The sequence below is a fragment of the Eumetopias jubatus genome, unplaced genomic scaffold (assembly GCF_037043125.1).
Source record: "Eumetopias jubatus isolate StellerSeaLion01/CBP00866 unplaced genomic scaffold, mEumJub1_p1.0 scaffold_10, whole genome shotgun sequence".
NCBI lineage: Eukaryota > Metazoa > Chordata > Mammalia > Carnivora > Otariidae > Eumetopias > Eumetopias jubatus.
This window is the reverse complement of record NW_028274816.1, coordinates 22,171,221-22,190,445: the sequence shown is the minus strand read 5'-3', so window position 1 is coordinate 22,190,445 and position 19,225 is coordinate 22,171,221. Positions and strand designations below refer to the sequence as shown.

General features: G+C 47.6%; 3 protein-coding genes across 4 annotated transcripts in view; 2 read left to right on the top strand and 1 right to left on the bottom strand.

Moving 5' to 3' along the window:
- The window catches only part of DUS2 (dihydrouridine synthase 2), a 50,918-nt gene extending 40,083 nt beyond the window's left edge, over positions 1-10,835 (bottom strand). Inside the window, exons 1-3 of one of the 2 annotated variants that reach the window (XM_088027436.1) lie at positions 10,709-10,835; positions 8,282-8,355; positions 624-766 (exon numbers count right to left, since the gene is read on the bottom strand). In XM_088027436.1, the coding sequence (XP_087883562.1) occupies positions 624-749 (126 nt within the window). In that variant the 5' untranslated portion in view covers positions 750-766; positions 8,282-8,355; positions 10,709-10,835. The remainder of the gene's footprint in view (positions 1-623; positions 767-8,281; positions 8,356-10,708) is intronic. The other variant, XM_088027437.1, reaches the window with a different exon arrangement.
- A 5-nt stretch (positions 10,836-10,840) lies between these two features.
- Positions 10,841-12,706, top strand: DDX28 (DEAD-box helicase 28). The gene has a single exon (XM_028090584.2). The coding sequence runs from the start codon at positions 10,857-10,859 to the stop codon at positions 12,477-12,479; it is 1,623 nt and encodes a 540-aa protein (XP_027946385.2). The 5' UTR covers positions 10,841-10,856; the 3' UTR covers positions 12,480-12,706.
- Positions 12,707-15,634: 2,928 nt separating this feature from the next.
- On the top strand, positions 15,635-17,141 carry DPEP2NB (DPEP2 neighbor). Its single transcript, XM_028092645.1, has 2 exons — positions 15,635-15,701; positions 16,837-17,141. The coding sequence occupies exons 1-2, from the start codon at positions 15,635-15,637 to the stop codon at positions 17,139-17,141; spliced, it is 372 nt and encodes a 123-aa protein (XP_027948446.1).
- The last annotated feature ends 2,084 nt before the right edge of the window (positions 17,142-19,225 follow it).

The following is a 19,225-nucleotide window of genomic DNA, read 5'->3' as shown; positions in this document are numbered from 1 at the left end:
AAGCACTTGAGTAGCTTCTTCTTCAACTTCTCACACACACTAGGGAGAAATATCGGGACTGAGGACAGGGGGAAGTTCTCCAGATAATTCTGTTATATGCCCAGCTGAGAAACACTGCTCACACCTCCACACTCTCCAATATCAGCTACTTCTGTAATGCTGTTTTTCCTAGAAAATGCTTTTTAAACCTGGGTCTGAAGTCACACTATTCTCCAGAGCAGCCAGGACGTAGGCAACCCACTAGCTACTACCACCAGAAAATCCTGTGGCTCCCAAAACCAACCCCACCCAGCTTCCCTGGTCCTTTTCCTCCTCTTTCTAACCTTGAGTTCATTCACGCACTGAATGTCTATTAACTCCTACAGAGGCGAGGGCGGTGACCTGACATGACACTCATCTAACCACCCAGCCCAGGGATCCCACAATACCTCTGTGCTGCCCAGGCTCCTGGCCCTGAAGGACCCAGAGAACTCACAAGTGCCATGTTTGTCTCCCGCTGCCTTCAGGGAGTGCCTGTGAAGTGAGCGCCCATTTTGCCCCCAACAGACTCTTGACCACTCCCACCCACAGATAAGGAGCTTGCGCTGGTGGAAAGCCTCCTGGGAAAATCAGGAGCTTCTTACCTCACAGTACACAATGTCCGCTCCATAGTCCAGGGCCAGCAGCCGCATGGGGAGGGTGCCTACCCGAACCATAGGGGCTAAGATGAGTTTGTTGTGGTAGCACAATGAGAGGGTGTGCTCGATCATTCTTCCTCTGCTAAAGCCTGCAGGAAGGGAAAACAAGAGTAAGAAATCCAAATAAAGAAAATCTCTTCTGTTATCCAGGGCAGGCTTTTCTTCTTCTTCCCAACACATAGGACTTTGTTCCCCTTTTCTCTGATCATAAAAATCACGCATGCTTATTTATTTACCTAAAGAATATTTAGTAGTGCCTAGTCTGGGCCAGTCACTGTCCTAGTCTTTGGGGATATAATAGAGAACAAAAGAGACAAAAATTCCTGCTCTGATAGAGCTTTTATTCTAGTAGCGGAACAAAGGCAAAAAAAATAATACATAACAAATAAATTATTTAGTATGTTGGAAAATTGGTAATGCTACAGAGTAAAAAATAGCATGGATAAAGGAAATTGAAAACACTGGGGCTGGGTAAAAATTTTTTTCCATTTTATTGAGATGTGATTGACATATAATGTATTAATTTAAGGTGTACAAACATAGTGATTTGATATACATATATGCTAGAAAATGATTACCACAATAAGTTAACATCTATCACCTCACATATTAATAAATTTTTTTCGGGGCGCCTGGGTGGCTCAGTTGGTTGAGCGACTGCCTTCGGCTCAGGTCATGATCTCAGGGTCCTGGGATCGAGCCCCGCATCGGGCTCCCTGCTCCATGGGAAGCCTGCTTCTCCCTCTCCCACTCCCCCTGCTTGTGTTCCCTCTCTCGCTATCTCTCTCTGTCAAATAAATAAATAAAATCTTTAAAAATAAATAAATAAATAAATAATTTTTTTTCTTGTGATGAGAAGTTTTAGGATCTACTCTTAGCAGGGTGCCTGGGTGGCTCCGGGCTCTGCACTCAGCTCGTAGTCTGTCTGGGATTCTTTCCCCCTCTGCTCCTCCCCATGCTCTCACTCTCTCTCTCTCTCTCAAATAAATAAATAAATAAATAAAATCTTAAAAAAAAATATCCACTCTAGGGGCACCTGGGTGGCTCAGTCGATTAAGCGTCTGCCTTCGGCTCAGGTTATGATCCCGGGCTTCTCCCTCTCCCTCTGCCCCTCCTTCCCGCTATTCTTTCTCTCTCTCTCAAATAAATAAATCTTTAAAAAAAAGATCTACTCTTAGCAACTTTCAAATACATGATTTTGTCAACTATAGTTGCTATGCTATACATTACATCCCCAGAACATATTTATCTTCTAACTGGAAGTTCCTATCTTTTTTTCTTTTTTTTCTTAGAGAAAGAGAAAGAGAAGGGGGCGGGGAGGTGAGGAGGGAGAGGGACAAGCCGACTCCATGCTGAGCACAGAGCCCCACACAGGGCTCGATCCCACGACCCTGAGACCACGACCTGAGCCGAAATCAAGAGTCAGACATTTAACCGACTGAGCCACCCAGGCGCCCCAGAAGTTCGTATCTTTTTACCACCTTCATCCATATAACTCCATTCTCCCAGCAAGAAAAATATAAATAAATGGTACTTTAACATTTTATAGTAAAATATAAAAATATTTATATGAAATATTTACATTAAAATATAAAATTTTAAATAGGGAAACAAAGATAGGCTTCAATGGGAAGATAACATTCGAGCTAAGACTTGAGTTAGCCAAGTTGGTATCTAATGGAAGAATACACAGCAGAAGAAACAGCCAGTGCAAAGGCCCTATGGCAGGAGCTTGCCTGGTGTGTTAGAGGAACAGCAAGGAGGCCAATGTGGTTGGAACACAGAAGAGAGAATAATGAAAGTCAGATACACGATGTCACAGCAGTAAGCAGATAGGACACAGTGGTCAGATCCCATACGGCCTTACAGGACACTCTATGGACTTTCTTAGCTCTTCACGAAAAAGAAGCCAGTAAAGGGTTTTAAGCAGAGGAGTAGCATGACTGAACATGTTTTCTCATGATCACAGTGATTGCTATATAAAAAGGAGTCTGCTGGGGGCCAGAGTAAACACAGGAAGACTGGGTACAAGGCTCTTTGGTAACCAACATAAAAGCTGATGGTGGCTCAGGCCAGGGAGCTGGTAGTAGAGGTGGTGAGAAGTGATCACATCCTAATTATACTTTGAAGGTAGAGCCAACAGGGGTAAAAAGAGAAAAAAAAAAGAAATCAAAATCCCATATCCCAGAGAGAACTGTTAATATTAATTTATTTATTCTAAGCAAATATGGACCCCTCTAAAAAGTCACAAAGCTAGCTAGCCAATGCTATGCTCTGCTCAGTTACTAACGCTGTCTCCATTTTCTTTTTACTATTCGGCCCATTCTGGCTGGTCCCCACCTCCACCGCTCCACTAAAACTGCTCAAAGTCACCAATTACCTCGAAGTTGTAGAATCAACCAGACACTCACCTGTCCACAATCTTGTTTCACTAACAGTATGGTGACATGGTTGAGCCTCCCGTCTTCCTTGACACCCCTGATCCCACACTTTCCTGGTTTTTCTCCCACCTCTCTGCCCCGCTCTTCAGTGTCTTTCCTGGTTTCACCTCCTCTACTCACATGTTGAGTTTCCTCCTTAGTCTTGGGCCCTCTTCCCTTCTAATTCCACACATTCTCCCTTGCAAATTTATTCACTCCCATGGCTTAAAATATTGGTAATATGCTGGTGATCTCCAAAGGTATTTTACACTAACTGCTTAATACACGGCCCCACCCGGGTAGCTTAAGGATATCTTATACTAAACATGCACAAAACAAGATCTTGATCTGCCCTCCTAAGCTGCCTCCTATGTCTTCACTAATTCATTCAACAGACATATACTGAGCCCGTATGATATGCCAAGCACTGGATGGCACCATGAGGAGGAGAGGGTACAGTAGAAGAGAGGATTATAGACAGGGAACTTACAAATACTTGTGAAACCGTAACCGTGTACAGTGCTATGAAGGACATGAGATTTTGGGAATCTGTGCCAGCAGGAAAGGGATGAAGAGAAGGGCTTCCCTTAAGAAATAATTTCTTCTTCTTCTTTTTTTATTTTACTTATTTTAGAAAGAGAGAGAGAACGCAAGAGCGCAAGCAGGGAGAAGAGCAGAGTGGGAGGGAGATGGGGAAAAGAACCTCAAGCTGACTCTGCATTGAGCTCAGAGCCTGACGCAGCGCTCTATCTCACAACCTTGAGATCATGACCTGAGCCAAAATCAAGAGTCGGATGCCTAACAGACTGAGCCACCCAGGCACCCCAAGAAATAATTTCTGATTTAAGATTTCAAGGGAGAGGTGTTAAGCAGGCCAATACATGGAGAGAAAATGTTTCCCATTTCAGCAACTAGCATCTCCACTCACCCAATTACTCATCCTTAATCCATATTCCCCATATTCAATCTATCACTAACTCCTGTTGAAACAACCTTCAAAATATATAATCCATCTGCTTCGCTCCATCTCCAGTGCCACCACTGTGCACAAAGCCAGCCTCCTAACGGTCTCCCCAAATCTAATCTTACCCCCTGCTATACTGAGTGGCATTTGAAAAAGGCAACTCTGATACCATTCCCTTGTTTATATCCTTTAATGGCTTCCCACTGAGTTTAGGATAACTTCCAAACCCTTCTGATGACCCGGCAAGCCCTGCATGACCTGTCTCTGCCCACGTCACCAGCTCAAAGCCTCTCTCCCCCCTCACTCTCCTTGCTCTGGCCACCCTGGCCTTCTTTGAAAGTCTCCCACACCAAGCTCTGGGGTATGCACTTGCAGTCCTCTCTGTCTCGAACACTCTCCCCGACTCAATCTCACACACACACACACACACACACACACACACACACACACACACTCTGGGGTATGCACTTGCAGTCCTCTGTCTCGAACACTCTCCCCGACTCAATCTCACACACACACACACACACACACACACACACACACTCTGGGGTATGCACTTGCAGTCCTCTCTGTCTCGAACACTCTCCCCGACTCAATCTCACACACACACACACACACACACACACACACACACACACACATGAACCTCCTCCTGACCTTGAATGTCCCCTTTCTGGAGACATTTCCTTACCAGACCACCTAACTCCAGGTCCCAGGTCACACACTTTGTGCTTCCCTATAGCTCAGTTACGATCCCCCTGTATCCACTCTGATTTGTGTGGTCTCTTGTTTAACCCCCAGCTCCTGTTCTAGACCACCAGGACAAGTCCACCAAGACAGGAACATGGCTACCTAGTTCACCGCCAGGTTTCTAGCCCTCAGCCCAGTATTTGGCCCTTAGCAGCCGCTTTGGAAGGAAGGTGTGACTGAATACTCACTCTGTGGTGGCTGGGAACACCCTCCTGGAGGGTGGCTGGTCTGGGAACTCCCTCTGGCCCACGTCAGCAGTGCCTGACAGGGCCTGCCTCCAAGAAGGCTCCTCTCAAAGAAGCTAGGCAGTCCCCACCCTTTCCCGGTTACCTTCACAATCATTCACCGGCCGGAGATCACACCCAGATCACCATTTTAGTCACACAAACTGAGACGATTTCTCTATCATTCTTTTAAGGGCTGGTTTTCTGACAGTTTTGATTACCTTCTCAGACAGTAACCTTAACTTCAGTTGCATAGATCCAAAATCCCATCAATTATAACGTTTTCAGATTGAAGATAACACCATTCAGGGAAAGCAATGAATGGAAAAAACTTTACCAGCCCCTTCCATGTAAATTTTCCTAGGGACTATAACCTTGCTTAAAAAGCAATTTCTTTAAAATAGAAATTTAGAGGCAGCTGGGTGGCTCAGTCATGAAGTATCTGCCTTCAGCTCAGGTCATGATCCCAGGGTCCTGGGATTGAGTCCCATATCGGGCTCCCTGCTCGGCGGGAGGTCTGCTTCTCCCTCTCCCACTCCCCCTGCTTGTGTTCCCTCTCTCACTGTGTCTCTCTCTGTCAAATAAATAAATAAAATATTAAATATTAAATATTTAAGAGATTAAATATTCAGAGAATTATTCTATTTCCCACTCAAAACACGGGTAGATAAGAAAAAACTAAAGTGATCTATTATATTTATAAGAGAATGAGGTGATACAGAATCTCTCTGTTAAGATTCTGAACTCTGGAATCAGAGAGACCTGCACTGGAATCCCAACTCTGCCCGGGCAGATGAATTAACCTAGTGGAGGCCCAGCTTCTCCCTCTGGCATATGAGGCTCCCACAGAATCCATGTCAGGTGGGATGCTGTGAAGAGTCAATTCTATGATGCACAATAGCTCACGGCACACAGTAAGGGTTTAATAAATGTTAACTGCTCTCACTATCAGGCTTTTACACTTTCAACACATTCTAAGTCTATTGTTTTATCAACAAACATCTACTAGTTCTTTTGGGATGAAGGCACAGTGTGAAGCGCTGAAGGTAAAGAAATGGGAAGAACGAAGCTCTCGACCCCAAGGAGCGTTTCGGCTCTGCCAGTGCCATCTGTCAAGTGACTGATGACAAGGGCCTGCAAACCAGTCTCTCTGCTTCCAGACTCATTATGTTCCATCTCTGTTCCTTCCAGCAGCCAGAGGGGTCTTTCAAAACACAAATCAGGATACGATATTCCCATTCTCCAAAGCCTTCCCTTCTGCCCTTAGAATTAAGTCCCAGCTCCTTCACATTGCAAACAAGGTCTGCTCCCTGCCTTCCTCAGAAGCCCTATCTTTCATCACTTGCCCCCTGCCCTCTTAACTCCGCCATGCTAAGCTTCAGCTCTTCTGAACTATTTCTAGCTCCCCAAACTGGCCTGCTCTCTCTCAATTTGTAGTCCCTGAACAAGTTGCCCCTGCCTAGAACCCAGATTCCTATTCCTCCACCTGGCTGACTTCCAGTAGCCTTTCAGAACCTCCATACAGATGTCACTTCCTCCAGAAAGTCTTCCCTGACACTTATCTCCCAAACACAGAGTAAGGGCACCTCCTCTTAGCTCATTCCTGTGCTGGATGGAATATACTCTTGTAATTACAAGAGCAACTATCAATCTGCCTTCCGCATCACAAGGGGAAGGCAAGCACCGCATCTTGCTCATCACTAGGTCCCTGTCACAGAGCACACAATCTGGCATGAGGTAGGTGTTTAGGGTTTGTTGTGAAAAGAAGTTAACAGGTCAAGTGGCAACGAGAACCACAATAGGGCTCATGCTACAGCCACAGAAGAGCTCTATCACAGACAAATGTGCTCTATCACGGAGCATTTCAAGCGCTCTGCCATATGTCCAGTTTCGTTACAGAGCAAATGACTACTCCCCTCCTTTGCTTACCCAGTAAAGGACTATGAGCCCTTTATGCAACTTGCATAAAAGCCACCACTTGAGTGAACAAGATTCAGGTAAGAAAGCAGCAGGATATAAAGTTGGGGGCAGACTCCGGAGACTGATTAGGAGATAAGCTGTAGGCCAACCATTGATGGCTTTTGAGTCAAGGAGTGACAAAGCCATGGCTGTGCTTTAGTAAGATCATTCGGACAACAGACGATGGGCTAGAGAGTGAAAGACAGGAAGGAGGTAAGGAGTTGGGTTAGAAAGAGGGTGAGGGGCACCTGGGTGGTTCAGTCGTTGGGCATCTGCCTTCAGCTCGGGTCATGATCCCAGGGTCCTGGGATCGAGCCCTGCATCGGGCTCCCTGCTCCGCGGGAGGCCTGCTTCTCCCTCCCCGCACTCCCCTGCTTGTGTTCCCTCTCTCGCTGTCTCTCTCTCTCTGTCAAATAAATAAATAAAATCTTTAAAAAAAAAAAAAAGAAAGAGGGTGAAATGACCTAGGCATACAGTGAAACAGGCTGAAAAGAGAATGGCCAGCACTTGTACAACAGTCCTGATGCAGGCAGGAAATTGAAGGAACAGGGAGGGAATACTAACAGGCACTTTTTATCTTTGCAATGCGTTGCAATTCTCAAAGTGCTTCATATATAACTGTGATTCTCAAATGGGACAGCACATTAAAATCATCTGGAAAGATATTAAAAAAATACCAATGTCCCGGCCTTACACCCAAAACCAATTAAATCAGAATGTAACCTCCATTAGGGCAGGGATTCTACCTGTTTTGCTTGCTGTCTGTTTGAACAGTATCCAGCACATGCATGGTGCTCAGGAAACATTTACTGAATGAATAAATGAATGAATGAATGAATGTATCACTATCACCTGAGATCCAAGGGACAATTCTGTTTAAAACTTATGGAGTAACCAGGCAATGGGAGTTACCATGGTAGCCCTGGGAAAAAAATACTACTAAGTTAGGCCCCTGCTCTCAGGAGCTTACATTCTTTCCACAATAAGTAAAACTTTCTTATTTCCGTTATTGTACATTATTCTATAATGTACAACATGTATCTCAATAACAACTAGAAGTTACTCAATGTGAGCAAAAGGAAAAGAGAGGAGCTTTATTCAGTGGCTAATGAACTGACAAAAAGAAATTAAGGGCCATGGCCAGAGACTGGCTCAGACAGATTCCAATCCTTATGAGATTTTGAATTAATCATATTGTCAGGACTTGAGCGTGGTGAGAAAACAGCCCTATACTAACCAGCTTCCCTGCTCCAAATATTTGGGCAGAACCCAAATGCAAGTACATACCTATGTATTACTCTTTTCTGATAATTTCTTCAGTGTATCTGTTCTGGCTTGGTGCGAAGTAAGACTGTTTTCATCTGAAAAAAACAGTGGCACATGTAAATGGATAAAACCTGTTGAGTCAGATGTCCAAGAAGCTACATAGATAAGGAACAAGGAGCCCTGAGTTCTTGAAAGAATCATACAAGTAGTGTAAAATCAAGTATCTTAGAGTGTCCTTTATATCAACTCCCCTCTATCATATTGCCAACCAGCAGCCATCTGGCCTGGATATGAACTTTTCATTGATGGAAAACTCCTCACCCTCAGGACAGATCTGGGCAATTCTAGTTGTTACAGCAGTTCTTTATATATCAAATTCAGAATCTGCCTTCTGGAATAGTACACCCCACAGCACACCTCATCTCTTTTCCATCTGGCACATTCCCCAGATCTGTAAGGACAGTTTTATTCTCCCTAAACTTCTCTTCTCCAGCATCACTGCCTTGAATCACTTTTTCTTGTGTTTATGACTTTCAGGGCCCCCAACATTCCTAATCCCAAGGGCAAAGCAAGCAATGGCATCGGTGTACTTGCTACAGATTCTGAGGATGAGGCAGAGCCAGTGCAAAAACTTGTCAAATGTGCCTCCCTAAAGTGAAAGCACAAGTAATCTCAGCCTCTCTTCAGTCCTCATCCTCTATGCAGGATTTCTCAACAACACACTATTCACATATTGGGCCAGATAATCCTTTTTTGTGGAGGGCTTCCCTGTGCATTGTACAGTGTTGAGCAACATCCCTGGCTTCCGCCCACTAGATGCCAGTAGCACCTCCCCAGATGTGACACTAAAAATGTCTCCAAACTCAGGATGTCTGGATGGCTCAGTCGGCTATGTGTCTGCCTTCAGCTCAGGTCCTGATCCCAGGGTCCTGGGATCGAGTCCCACATTGGGCTCCCTGCTCAGCGGGAAGCCTGCTTCTCCCTCTGCCTGCTCTGCATGCCCTCCCCCCTGCTTGTGCTCTCTCTAACAAGTAAATAAATAATTAATTAATAAATCAATAAAATCTTTTTAAAAATTTAAAATTAAAAATAACAATGTCTCCAAACTGTCAAATGTCCCGGGGTGGGGCAGGGGCAAAATCACCCTCACTTGAGAGCCACCACTCTATCTAATGACTCTGTTCACCTGTCACTCCTCAAATCTCTCTCCTCTGCTGGTTTAATGAGTAACTTTCCAGAAAGTCTACTTATGTATCAAAATGGCATTTGAAACTTTAAAGGTATTTATCATTTTGGAAACAACATGCATTGGTGAGGATGTGGAGAAAAAAGAACCCTCCTGCACTACTGGTGGAAATTAAAATGGGTGCAGCCGCTGTGGAAAACAGTATGGAAACCGTATGACCCAGCAATTCCAGTACTGGGTATTTATGAAAAGAATACAAAAACATGAATTCAAAAAATATATGCACCCCCTATGTTTATTGCAGCATTATTTACAATAGCTAAATTCTGGAAGCAACCCAAGTGTCCCTTGATAGATGAATGGATAAAGATGTGGTGTATACACGCACGCACGCACGCACGCGCGCACACACACACACACACACACAGAATGGAATATTAGCTATTAAAAAAAGAATGAAATCTTGCCATTTGCAACAACACTGATGGTATTAGAGGGTATAATGCTAAGTGAAATAAGTCAATCAAAGAAAGATAAGGGGTTTTTTTGCAACCTGAACATCTGAATTCAAGTAAAATATTCTGACCAGGGCTATGTGAGGCAAGCCACATATGTGATCACTCAGTAGATTAGAAGGACCCTCCTCACCACTATTTAAACAATTTAGGTATCTGGGAAGCCAGTGAAGGTGAATGATTGCAAGAATGGTAGCCTCAGGATGAAAAGTTGGGAGGGAAGGCAAGAGAATAGAGAGTGAACCTCAGCTGAAAAAGGGGGGGGGGTAAGTACAGAGAGAAAGGTCTGCTTGAAATAAAGCCTGAAGATCTGACCTCCCACTTCACCGAGAGGCCACCAGCTTGCCCTCGGAGTTCTCAGCTCTTGGCTGAGGGAAGTGGGGGTGCCTAGATCTAAGACACCTGGCTCTTGTCTTCTCCCCCAGGCCTTACCATACATTCATACTCTCAATAAACACTTACTAACCAGACCTTGCACGGGGACCACATCTGGGAAAACACCACCGCACCCTCGGAATTTACAGGAGGAGACCAGCACTGGACAAGCCATCAAAGAAGCGGTGGGAGCGACAAAGGAGAATGGCAAGGATCAGACACCCAATCTCCAGAAGCCCTCCGCCCCCTGTCCATAGGGCCAGGCCCCCAGCGCCGCGTATCGCCGGACCCTGGAGCCTGCCTCCAACAAGCCCGTTTCCCCAAGGTTGGTCCGGGTCCGGATGTCGCCAAACCCTATTCGGACCTACAGACCTCGCAGCAGTTGAACTTTACAGACTCTCCCTCCTTCCTCAGGGTTCGCCAAGTCCACAAGCCTTACTGAGCCGCGCCAGACACCGTCCGCGAGGCTCTGCGCGCCCGTGACGTCATTGCCGTGCGCCTTTCGCACACCAAGGGGACGATGGCACTGGCGCGACCGTTGCGGCCGCTGTGGCTCGCGGTTCGGTTGCTTTTGGCGCCTCGACGGGACCTAGCGGTCCGCGGCCCCGACGAGCCCCTGCCCGTGGTTCGCATCCCGCGGGCTCTACAGCGGCGGCAGGAACAGCGGCAGAGCGGGCGACCGAGTTCCCCTCGGCTGGTACTGGCGCGACCGGGCCCGCTGCTAATTTCAGCGCGGCGGCCGGAGTTGAACCAGCCGGCGCGCCTCACGCTGGGCCGTTGGGAGCGCGCGCCACTAGCTTCGCGTGGTTGGAAGAATCGACGCTCCCGCAGAGACTACTTCTCTATCGAGCGTGCGCAACAGGAGGCACCATCGCTGCGGAACCCCCCATGTGAGGGCTGCTTCGCGGCTCTGGGTCTGGAACCCCGCGTGCTGCATGCACTACGGGAGGCTGCTCCTGAAGTCGTTCGGCCTACAACCGTGCAGTCGAGCACCATCCCCCCCCTACTTCGCGGCCGCCACATCCTTTGCGCGGCGGAAACCGGCAGTGGCAAGACTCTTGGATACCTGCTACCTCTGCTTCAACGGCTCTTGGGCCGGCCAAGCCTGGACTCGCACAGTATACCTGCCCCTCGAGGCCTGGTCCTTGTGCCTTCGCGAGAATTAGCCGAACAGGTGCGGGCCGTGGCCCAGCCCTTGGGCATCTCCTTGGGCCTCCAGGTGCGGGAGCTAGGGGGAGGCCATGGCATGAGTAGGATTCGGCTGCAACTGTCCAAACAACCTCCAGTAGATGTACTAGTGGCCACTCCAGGAGCTCTGTGGAAGGCCCTGAAAGGTCAACTAATCAGCCTGAACCAGCTCTCCTACTTGGTGTTGGATGAAGCGGACACACTATTGGATGAAAGCTTCCTAGAACTAGTGGACTACATCTTGGAGAAGAGCCATATAGCAGAAAGCCCCGCTGACTTAAAAGACCCCTTCAATCCCAAAACTCAATTAGTGTTGGTGGGGGCCACATTTCCTGAAGGTGTAGGCCAACTGCTAAGTAAACTTGCCAGCCCAGACTCTCTGACCACCATCACCAGCTCCAAACTCCACCGCATCATGCCTCATGTTAGACAGACATTTATGAGGCTGAAGGGAGCAGAGAAGGTGACTGAGTTGGTGCAGATCCTCAAGCAGCATGACAGATCACAAAGGACTGGCCTCTCGGGAACTGTTCTGGTGTTCTGTAATAGCTCCAGCACTGTGAACTGGCTGGGATATATTCTGGATGACCACAAAATCCAACACCTAAGGCTGCAGGGACAAATGCCAGCCTCAATGAGGGCAGGCATCTTCCAGTGCTTCCAGGAGGGCTCCCGAGACATACTCCTCTGCACAGACATAGCCTCTCGGGGCCTGGACAGCACCCATGTAGAGCTAGTTGTCAATTATGATTTTCCCCTCACCCTGCAAGACTACATCCACAGAGCAGGTAGGGTGGGCCGTGTAGGAAGTGAGGTGCCTGGCACTGTCATCAGCTTTGTGACCCATCCCTGGGATGTAAGCCTGGTTCAGAAGATTGAGCTGGCAGCTCGCCGGAGGAGAAGTCTTCCAGGACTAGGGTCCTCAGTAAGAGAGCCTTTGCCCCAGCAAATCTGATGGTAGCCAGCTTAAATGTGATGCCATTAACAGGAATCTTTCCCTTTGCCCTGGGTGGGTGAGCACACTTGTCCATAGGATGCACTGGGCTGCCCAGTCACCTCCCTGAAGGCCTGGTTAGCTGCTCTCTGGCTTCCAAAGGTAGATTTGGCCAGCACTGGAGAATGAGCATGGTTCTTTGTAGTCTTTCACATGACTCCTGAAAAATAAAGTAGATTTTTTGGCTTTGTATTATGTCATAATTTCTAACAATAAATGATGTTTTTATGGGTCTAACAATAGTTAACACTGGGGTAGAATTCATTGGATTATGAGAAGATTCACACTCCAAACAATACATCTGGGACCGAGGCTCTTTCCACTGCTGTTTTATTTTTATTTTTATTATTGTTTAAGGATTTTATTCATTCATTTGAGAGAGAGTGAGCACGAGTGGAGAGGGAGAAGCAGACTCCCCACTGAGGAGGGAGCCTGATGTGGGGCGCGATCCCAGGACCCTGAGATCATGACCCGAGCCGAAGGCAGACGCCCAACCAAGCCACCCAGCCAACCCATTCCATTGCTGCTTTAATTAGTAAACATTTAGATTTTATTTCTTGCCCCCAAAACATCCATTAAGCACCCCAGAGAAGGGAAAGGGGATATGAGTAGCAGAGATTCTCTTCACCAACAGTGCCCATGGCAAGCTTGGGCATTCTTGGTGAAATCTCTCTGGGAAGTACTGGCAGAAGTAATGCTTGGTGTGCATTTCCAGGCTCTGCCTTCTTTCTCATCTCTTGTGGCAGGGGAAGAGAAAAGAGGATTAAACTTTTTACAAAACTGGCAAAATAGGCATGTAGCATCCTCTATTTCCTAGGTTCCATTTTCTGCAGCATTATATAAGCCTAAAGTAATGCACAGTTGAGAGTCAAATACTCCACAAAACAACTTAAAAATACTTACACACTGAAAAGGATAAGGTTGCATAGAAAAGAAATGGGCCCAGGGCAATCTTTGCCGGAGAGAATATTGCACTAAATGTACAATCATATCTCTCTTTTTCATATGAGGAAGGTTGAGGCTCAGAGGGATAAAAGAACTTGCTCAAGGGCGCCTGGGTGGCTCAGTTGGTTAAGCGACTGCCTTCAGCTCAGGTCAGGATCCTGGAGTCCCAGGATCGAGTCCCACATCGGGCTCCCTGCTTGGCAGGGAGTCTGCTTCTCCCTCTGCCCTAACCCCCTCTCATGTTCTCTCTGTCTCTCTCTCAAATAAATAAATTAAAAAAAAAACTTGCTCAAAATCATACACATAAGTATGACAGAATCTGGTCTGTCTGCACCAAGGATTGAGTTATTTACCAACTTTCAATATTGCCCAATTTGACTCTCAAAAGCAACCAGGTTTGGACAATAATGGAGTCATTCTATCCATGGATCACTATGGCAGAACTGTTAAAAATACATATTCCAGGGACACCTGGCCGGCTCAGTCAGTAGAGCATGTGACTCAATCTCTGGGTTGTAAATTCAAGCCCCATGAGGGGTAAAGAAATTACCTAAAAATAAAATCATAAAAAAAAAAATTACAGATTCCTGAACTCACAACCATTTGTCTATGCTATTCTGCCTTCCCCAGAGACACAGCCAGGTCCTGATAAGGTATCTAACCCTACCAGGTCAGAGTGATATTCCCAAACTCTCTGGAGCCTTGGAGAATCTAAGTAGTCTTCTGCTGGCCCACCTGCCAGAAAGAACCTCCTCCAGAGCTCTCCCCTTCACATTTTTCCTCCTAGCACTCCCCAAGGGCAGTCTGCTCGAATCAAGCCTGATTTTGTGTGTCCTAACATGCACCACACTAATTCAAGCAACTCAGGAATAGAAAGAACATGATGTGATTCTCAACCAGGGTTGCCCAACCTCTAAAATAGTAGTCCTGTCATTTTCTACCTCCAGGGCACATCCCCTTTGCAACTGCCCCAGGAAACAAGCATCCCATCTTCGCATATTGAAGGTCAGCAACAGGGGGCTCCCTCCTAAGGAAGGTTATCTCTCATTGCTAGGAAGTTCTTGGCTGCACTATATCCAAGGCTGCCCCAAATATGGTTCCTTCCTGTGGGCCTGATCAGGCTAAGGGCAGAGTTGTCTATTTCCTCCTCCTCCAAGTAGGACCCAATCAGCTTTAGTAACATCTCTTCACAGTTTGACCATGTTTTTCACCGGCACTTTTGCTGAGCCCCCACTTCGTCCTTTCATGGTGGTAGGATTGTTATTACAGTATTTGCCTTTTGGGGGAGAGATGAAAGTAATGATTAAGTTGTCATATTATGTCATTTTGTCATGAATTTGTTTTGAATTTTATACTAAAATGGGCCCACCATTCCCACTTTGTGAAGCCATTCAGGACCCTCATTTTGCCTTGGAGCACCTTTAACATCTCTTCCAGTGTTACTTTGAAATGTGATGAGCTTGTCCTCACATTCCTATCAGGTATAAATCCAGAGCCCAACATGAAGCTCTACCATTGAGCAGAACACCTCTTCACTGCTTATGCAACCTTGCATAGGTTTTTTGAGTCCCCCACTTGTAAATACATGAGGGTTCTGTGAATTTATACTTGGGGCAGGACAAGTTCAAGAAGAGCATGTCTTTGCTTTTATTCTTCCCAGCTGGAATGTCTTCCCTCTCCTCTCCACGGGTCCAAATCTAACTTATCCTTCAGACCCACTGCCAAGGAGCCTTCTACACAGATCTCTGCCTCTCCAGCTATTGAATACTTAGGGACAGTGCCATACAACATAGCTGTCTCTTGGGTTAATCTTGCGTCTCAAGCCAATAGCAGAATGTGGGTTTCTCTTGCCCTCTTTTGGTCCCTGGGGCTGTGACAGCCCAGAGGTATGCTCCACAGGGAGTGGCTACTTCACTAGGGCTGGCTGAGGAGGGAAGTGTGAGGGCCCAGGCAGCGTGCTTCTCTGCCTCCACCCTGCTCTCCTCCACAAAACCCTGAGAGCCTGCCCCTCAAGTCACAGATTCCTTATGTGACCTCACTGGGTAGTGATGACCTCACAGGCCTTCCTCACAGTTTCCACGGCAGGGTAACTACTCAAACGTGGTGCTGTCGGGGAAACTTTCCTACCAGTTCTCTACCAGATACCAATCTGTTTGGTTGCCTGAGAGAGAATGTCTGACCGGATCTTCTATATTCATTCTAACTTGTCCTCTGTGCCCTGGGAGGGCAGCACAGCAGGTAGGCCTAGGCCAGGCATCTGTCCAAGAGTCACTGGTGTACATACAACTCCACCTGGCAGCCACATGTTCCTTTGGGGCTTCCCCACCACACCTCAGAACGTAACCAGCTGTAAGTAGAACAAGTGGCCTGGGGCGCCCTCAGGGACTTACGGTGTCCCTGCTCCCTGCCGAGGACAAGTGAAAGGTCATCCCTGGGCAACTATTCAGAAAGCTTCTAATCTTTATAAATACAGCCTTCCCTTTTGGGCTACAAGCTCCTTTTCCATTCTGACCCTTTCCTGATTGGCCCCTTAGGAAAAGTCAAGCGCATTTTTGTTGGCAAGTGATAAGCGGAGCAGTTTGAGGAAGGAGTGTTGAGGGCTACTCATGAACCTCCCCTTCAAACCCAGGCACCTTCACTGTGCTGTCGGGTAGACACACACAAGGGTCCCCCCAGAAACACCGCAGACTGGGCTGCTGAATACTGGGGAAAGGTGGTTTCATATCGATGGGAAGAACAGAAGAGCCAAGGAGAGTGATGAGTGATACAAGATTAGAGGGCTGACGAAATGGCGTCCTAGGAGGTTGGGTTGACGTGAGCATAGACTTGCTACTCAGAATCTGGCTCTGAAGCTCCTGCTCACTCTGCCTCCGTATTTGGCCTTTTCCTAATCTAGGTAAAAGTATCAGAGGGCTAGAGGTCAGTGTGGTTGAAAGAGGCAGTGTGAATGGGGCCCAAGAGGAGTTGCCAAGGTGGGAGGGGTTCTTAGCCCATTTATATTATTTTTTCAACACCCGAAAGGTATTTCCATTAAAGCCTCAGAAGTGACAGACCTTAAGAAATGCTTTTTCTGCTGTGGAAGGGATACATGGAAGGGATCCTGGTTGCAACTGTTTCCAGGTTCTACGGTTTCCTCTGAGAATGAGGGACAGATTTCCAGGCCTCCTGCTGCTGCCCTAAGCTCCATAGAACCGCTTTTGCAGCCATATTCCTTCTCTAGGGGACTCATAGAGGTGATGGGCCAAGGCTGTGTTTTGGATACCAAGCAGATTAAAGGGCTTCAGCCGGAAACAGGGAGAGATGTGAGATTGGAGGTCCTGGCAGGTCGCCGTATACAGCAGAAATGACTGATGAGATCTGATTTTCTTTCCAGCAGCAGTACCTCCCACTTCTCCTCCTACACCTGGTCACTACCATGTCCTCTACCAAGGGTGTGGAGAAACCCAGGTGGGCTGGCATGGGGAGACATACTGCCTGGTTGGTGGCTACCGGACCTATGGGGATGCTCCTGTGGCCACCCCAGCAAAGGCGGAAGCAGAGAAACCCATTCCCAGCCGGGCTCCCAAGAGACGTCGAGCTCTCGCAGAGTCGGATAAAGACCTAGGTTGCTCCAGCCCCAAAATTCGGCGATTGCAGCATGGTCGCAGGAGGCTGACCCCACAGAAGCTTGCTGGCTGAGCCACTCTACAGAGAGGGCAAACGTTTAACCGCCTAGGACAGCTAATGCCTCTTCCTGCAGTGACCCCCTTTGCCCACCACTGGAGGTTAGAACCTGAGCCGTTCTGTCTGAGCCTTTGTCGGCCAGGAGCCTCCTTCCATACTAACTGGCCATGGGCAAGGAGCCTTAGAAACCGAGACTTGAAACGAGAGGCTGCTCCGACCATCCCAGGGTGGAAACTGGCCTGGAAGAAAACCTGATGTTTCTCTGCTTGATACTCTAGAGTCCCTTCTTGGAAAGAAGAAAGAAAAGTCTGCACTCTTTGAGCCAAGGAGGATCCAGGAGCAGAGAGAGGGTTCAGAGTAGTCTCAGCAGGGGCCCATCTATCAGATAGACTCCTGCCCTGAGTCACTGCCAGCAGCCATCAACACAAATCAAGAAGAGCTGGGCTTTTTGAAACTGAAAAAAGCAATTTGTGTCTACCCAGGGAGCCTCTTGTCTGGAGTGCCAGGAGGCAGAATAAAGAGACCCAGGAAGATCCGCTCCCCCGTGCAGGAAGAAAATGGAGAGAGTTGGGTGGCACCACCACTGAGGCTCATGTGCTCCTTCATTCCCATCCCTTTCTGGCCCCAGTGGGATTTCTTACTGTTCAATAAAATGATTTTGTCTAACATATTTGACTTGAAATCCAGCTTGTCCAAGGCGAGGCCCCAAACCTCCTTGTTCCCTGAAAGTACATTCCCACATGGGGATCCTGGTGCTCTGAGACCTGCCTCCAAAGAAGACCCCTGAGTGCAGCTTCTAACTGTGTGGCTCTCACAATGGACACCTGTACAAATCGGGGCAGGACCCGGGCAGGTTCTTTAAGAAATGCAGAGCCTGATGAGAACTTCCCTCTGTGTGTGCACATATGCGTGCATACGTGTGTGTGTGTGTGTGTGTGTGTGTGTGTGTGTGTGTGTAAGAAGATGAGAGGCAGGACTGAGAAGACGTTCTGTCGATCCACCCATCTCTATCCATTTACTCCACAAATTCCTTTTAAGGATTTTATTTACTTGACAGAGAGAGACACAGCGAGAGCGGGAACACAAGCAGGGGGAGTGGGAGAGGGAGAAGCAGGCTTCCCACGGAGCAGGGATCCCGATGCGGGACTCGATCCCAGGACCCTGGGGTCATGACCTGAGCCGAAGGCAGATGCTTAACAACTGAGCCCCCCCAGGTGCCCCTACTCCATAAATATTTATTGAGCACCTGCTAGTTGCTTGGGGTATATTAGTGAATAAGATGATTGAAGCCCCTCTCCTCATAGCACCCAGAAACTAAAGGAAGAGATAAGTAAAAGATATAATTTCAACTAGTTATAAGAGCAATAAAGTAAGATGGGATAAAAGGATAGAGGGATGAGGGGTGCTAGGTTCCACAAGGTAGTCAGGGGAGGCCTCTCTGAGGAGGCAACATCTCAGTGAAAATGTGAGGGAATCCTGTGAAGAGTTGGAGGGACACAATTCCTGGAGGAGGAAATGGCAGGAGCAAAGACCCTGAGGCAGGAATGAGGCTGGCCTGTTGTAGGAACAACAGAAAGGCTCGTGGCCAGAGAGAAAAGAGAAAGAAGAATGAAAGATGTGGTTGGAGAAGCAGGCATGGGCCAGACCACAGCAGGCCTCCTCAGCCATGGTGAGGAATGTGGATCTTAAGTGTGATGGGGAAGTCATGGGAAGAAGTTGAGCAGGGTAGTGAAATGATCAGACATAGATGCTAAAAAGATCATTCCGACTACTGTGTGCCCTGGCAGTGGGGTGCTGGCTGTTACCCATGGAATGTCTCTCTCAGCAGTTAAGGGGACAGTTGGTCCTAGGGAGTGGGGGTGGGGGAATATCAGCAGAGAAGAAAGCGCACAGGGTGTGCGGGGGCCTGTGTGCCAGGTCCACGTGCCTTAGCTTCCCAGATCCAAAGTGGGCGCTGTCAGCAACTTGTAGCCCTCAGGCCCAGGTGAAACCACTCACTCTGTGGACGGTACGCTCACCCCCAAGGGCCACACCAGCAAGAGTGTTTCGCCAGGAAGGGTCCTGATAACTTAAGAAGTTTCCCTAACCTGGGTTAGAGG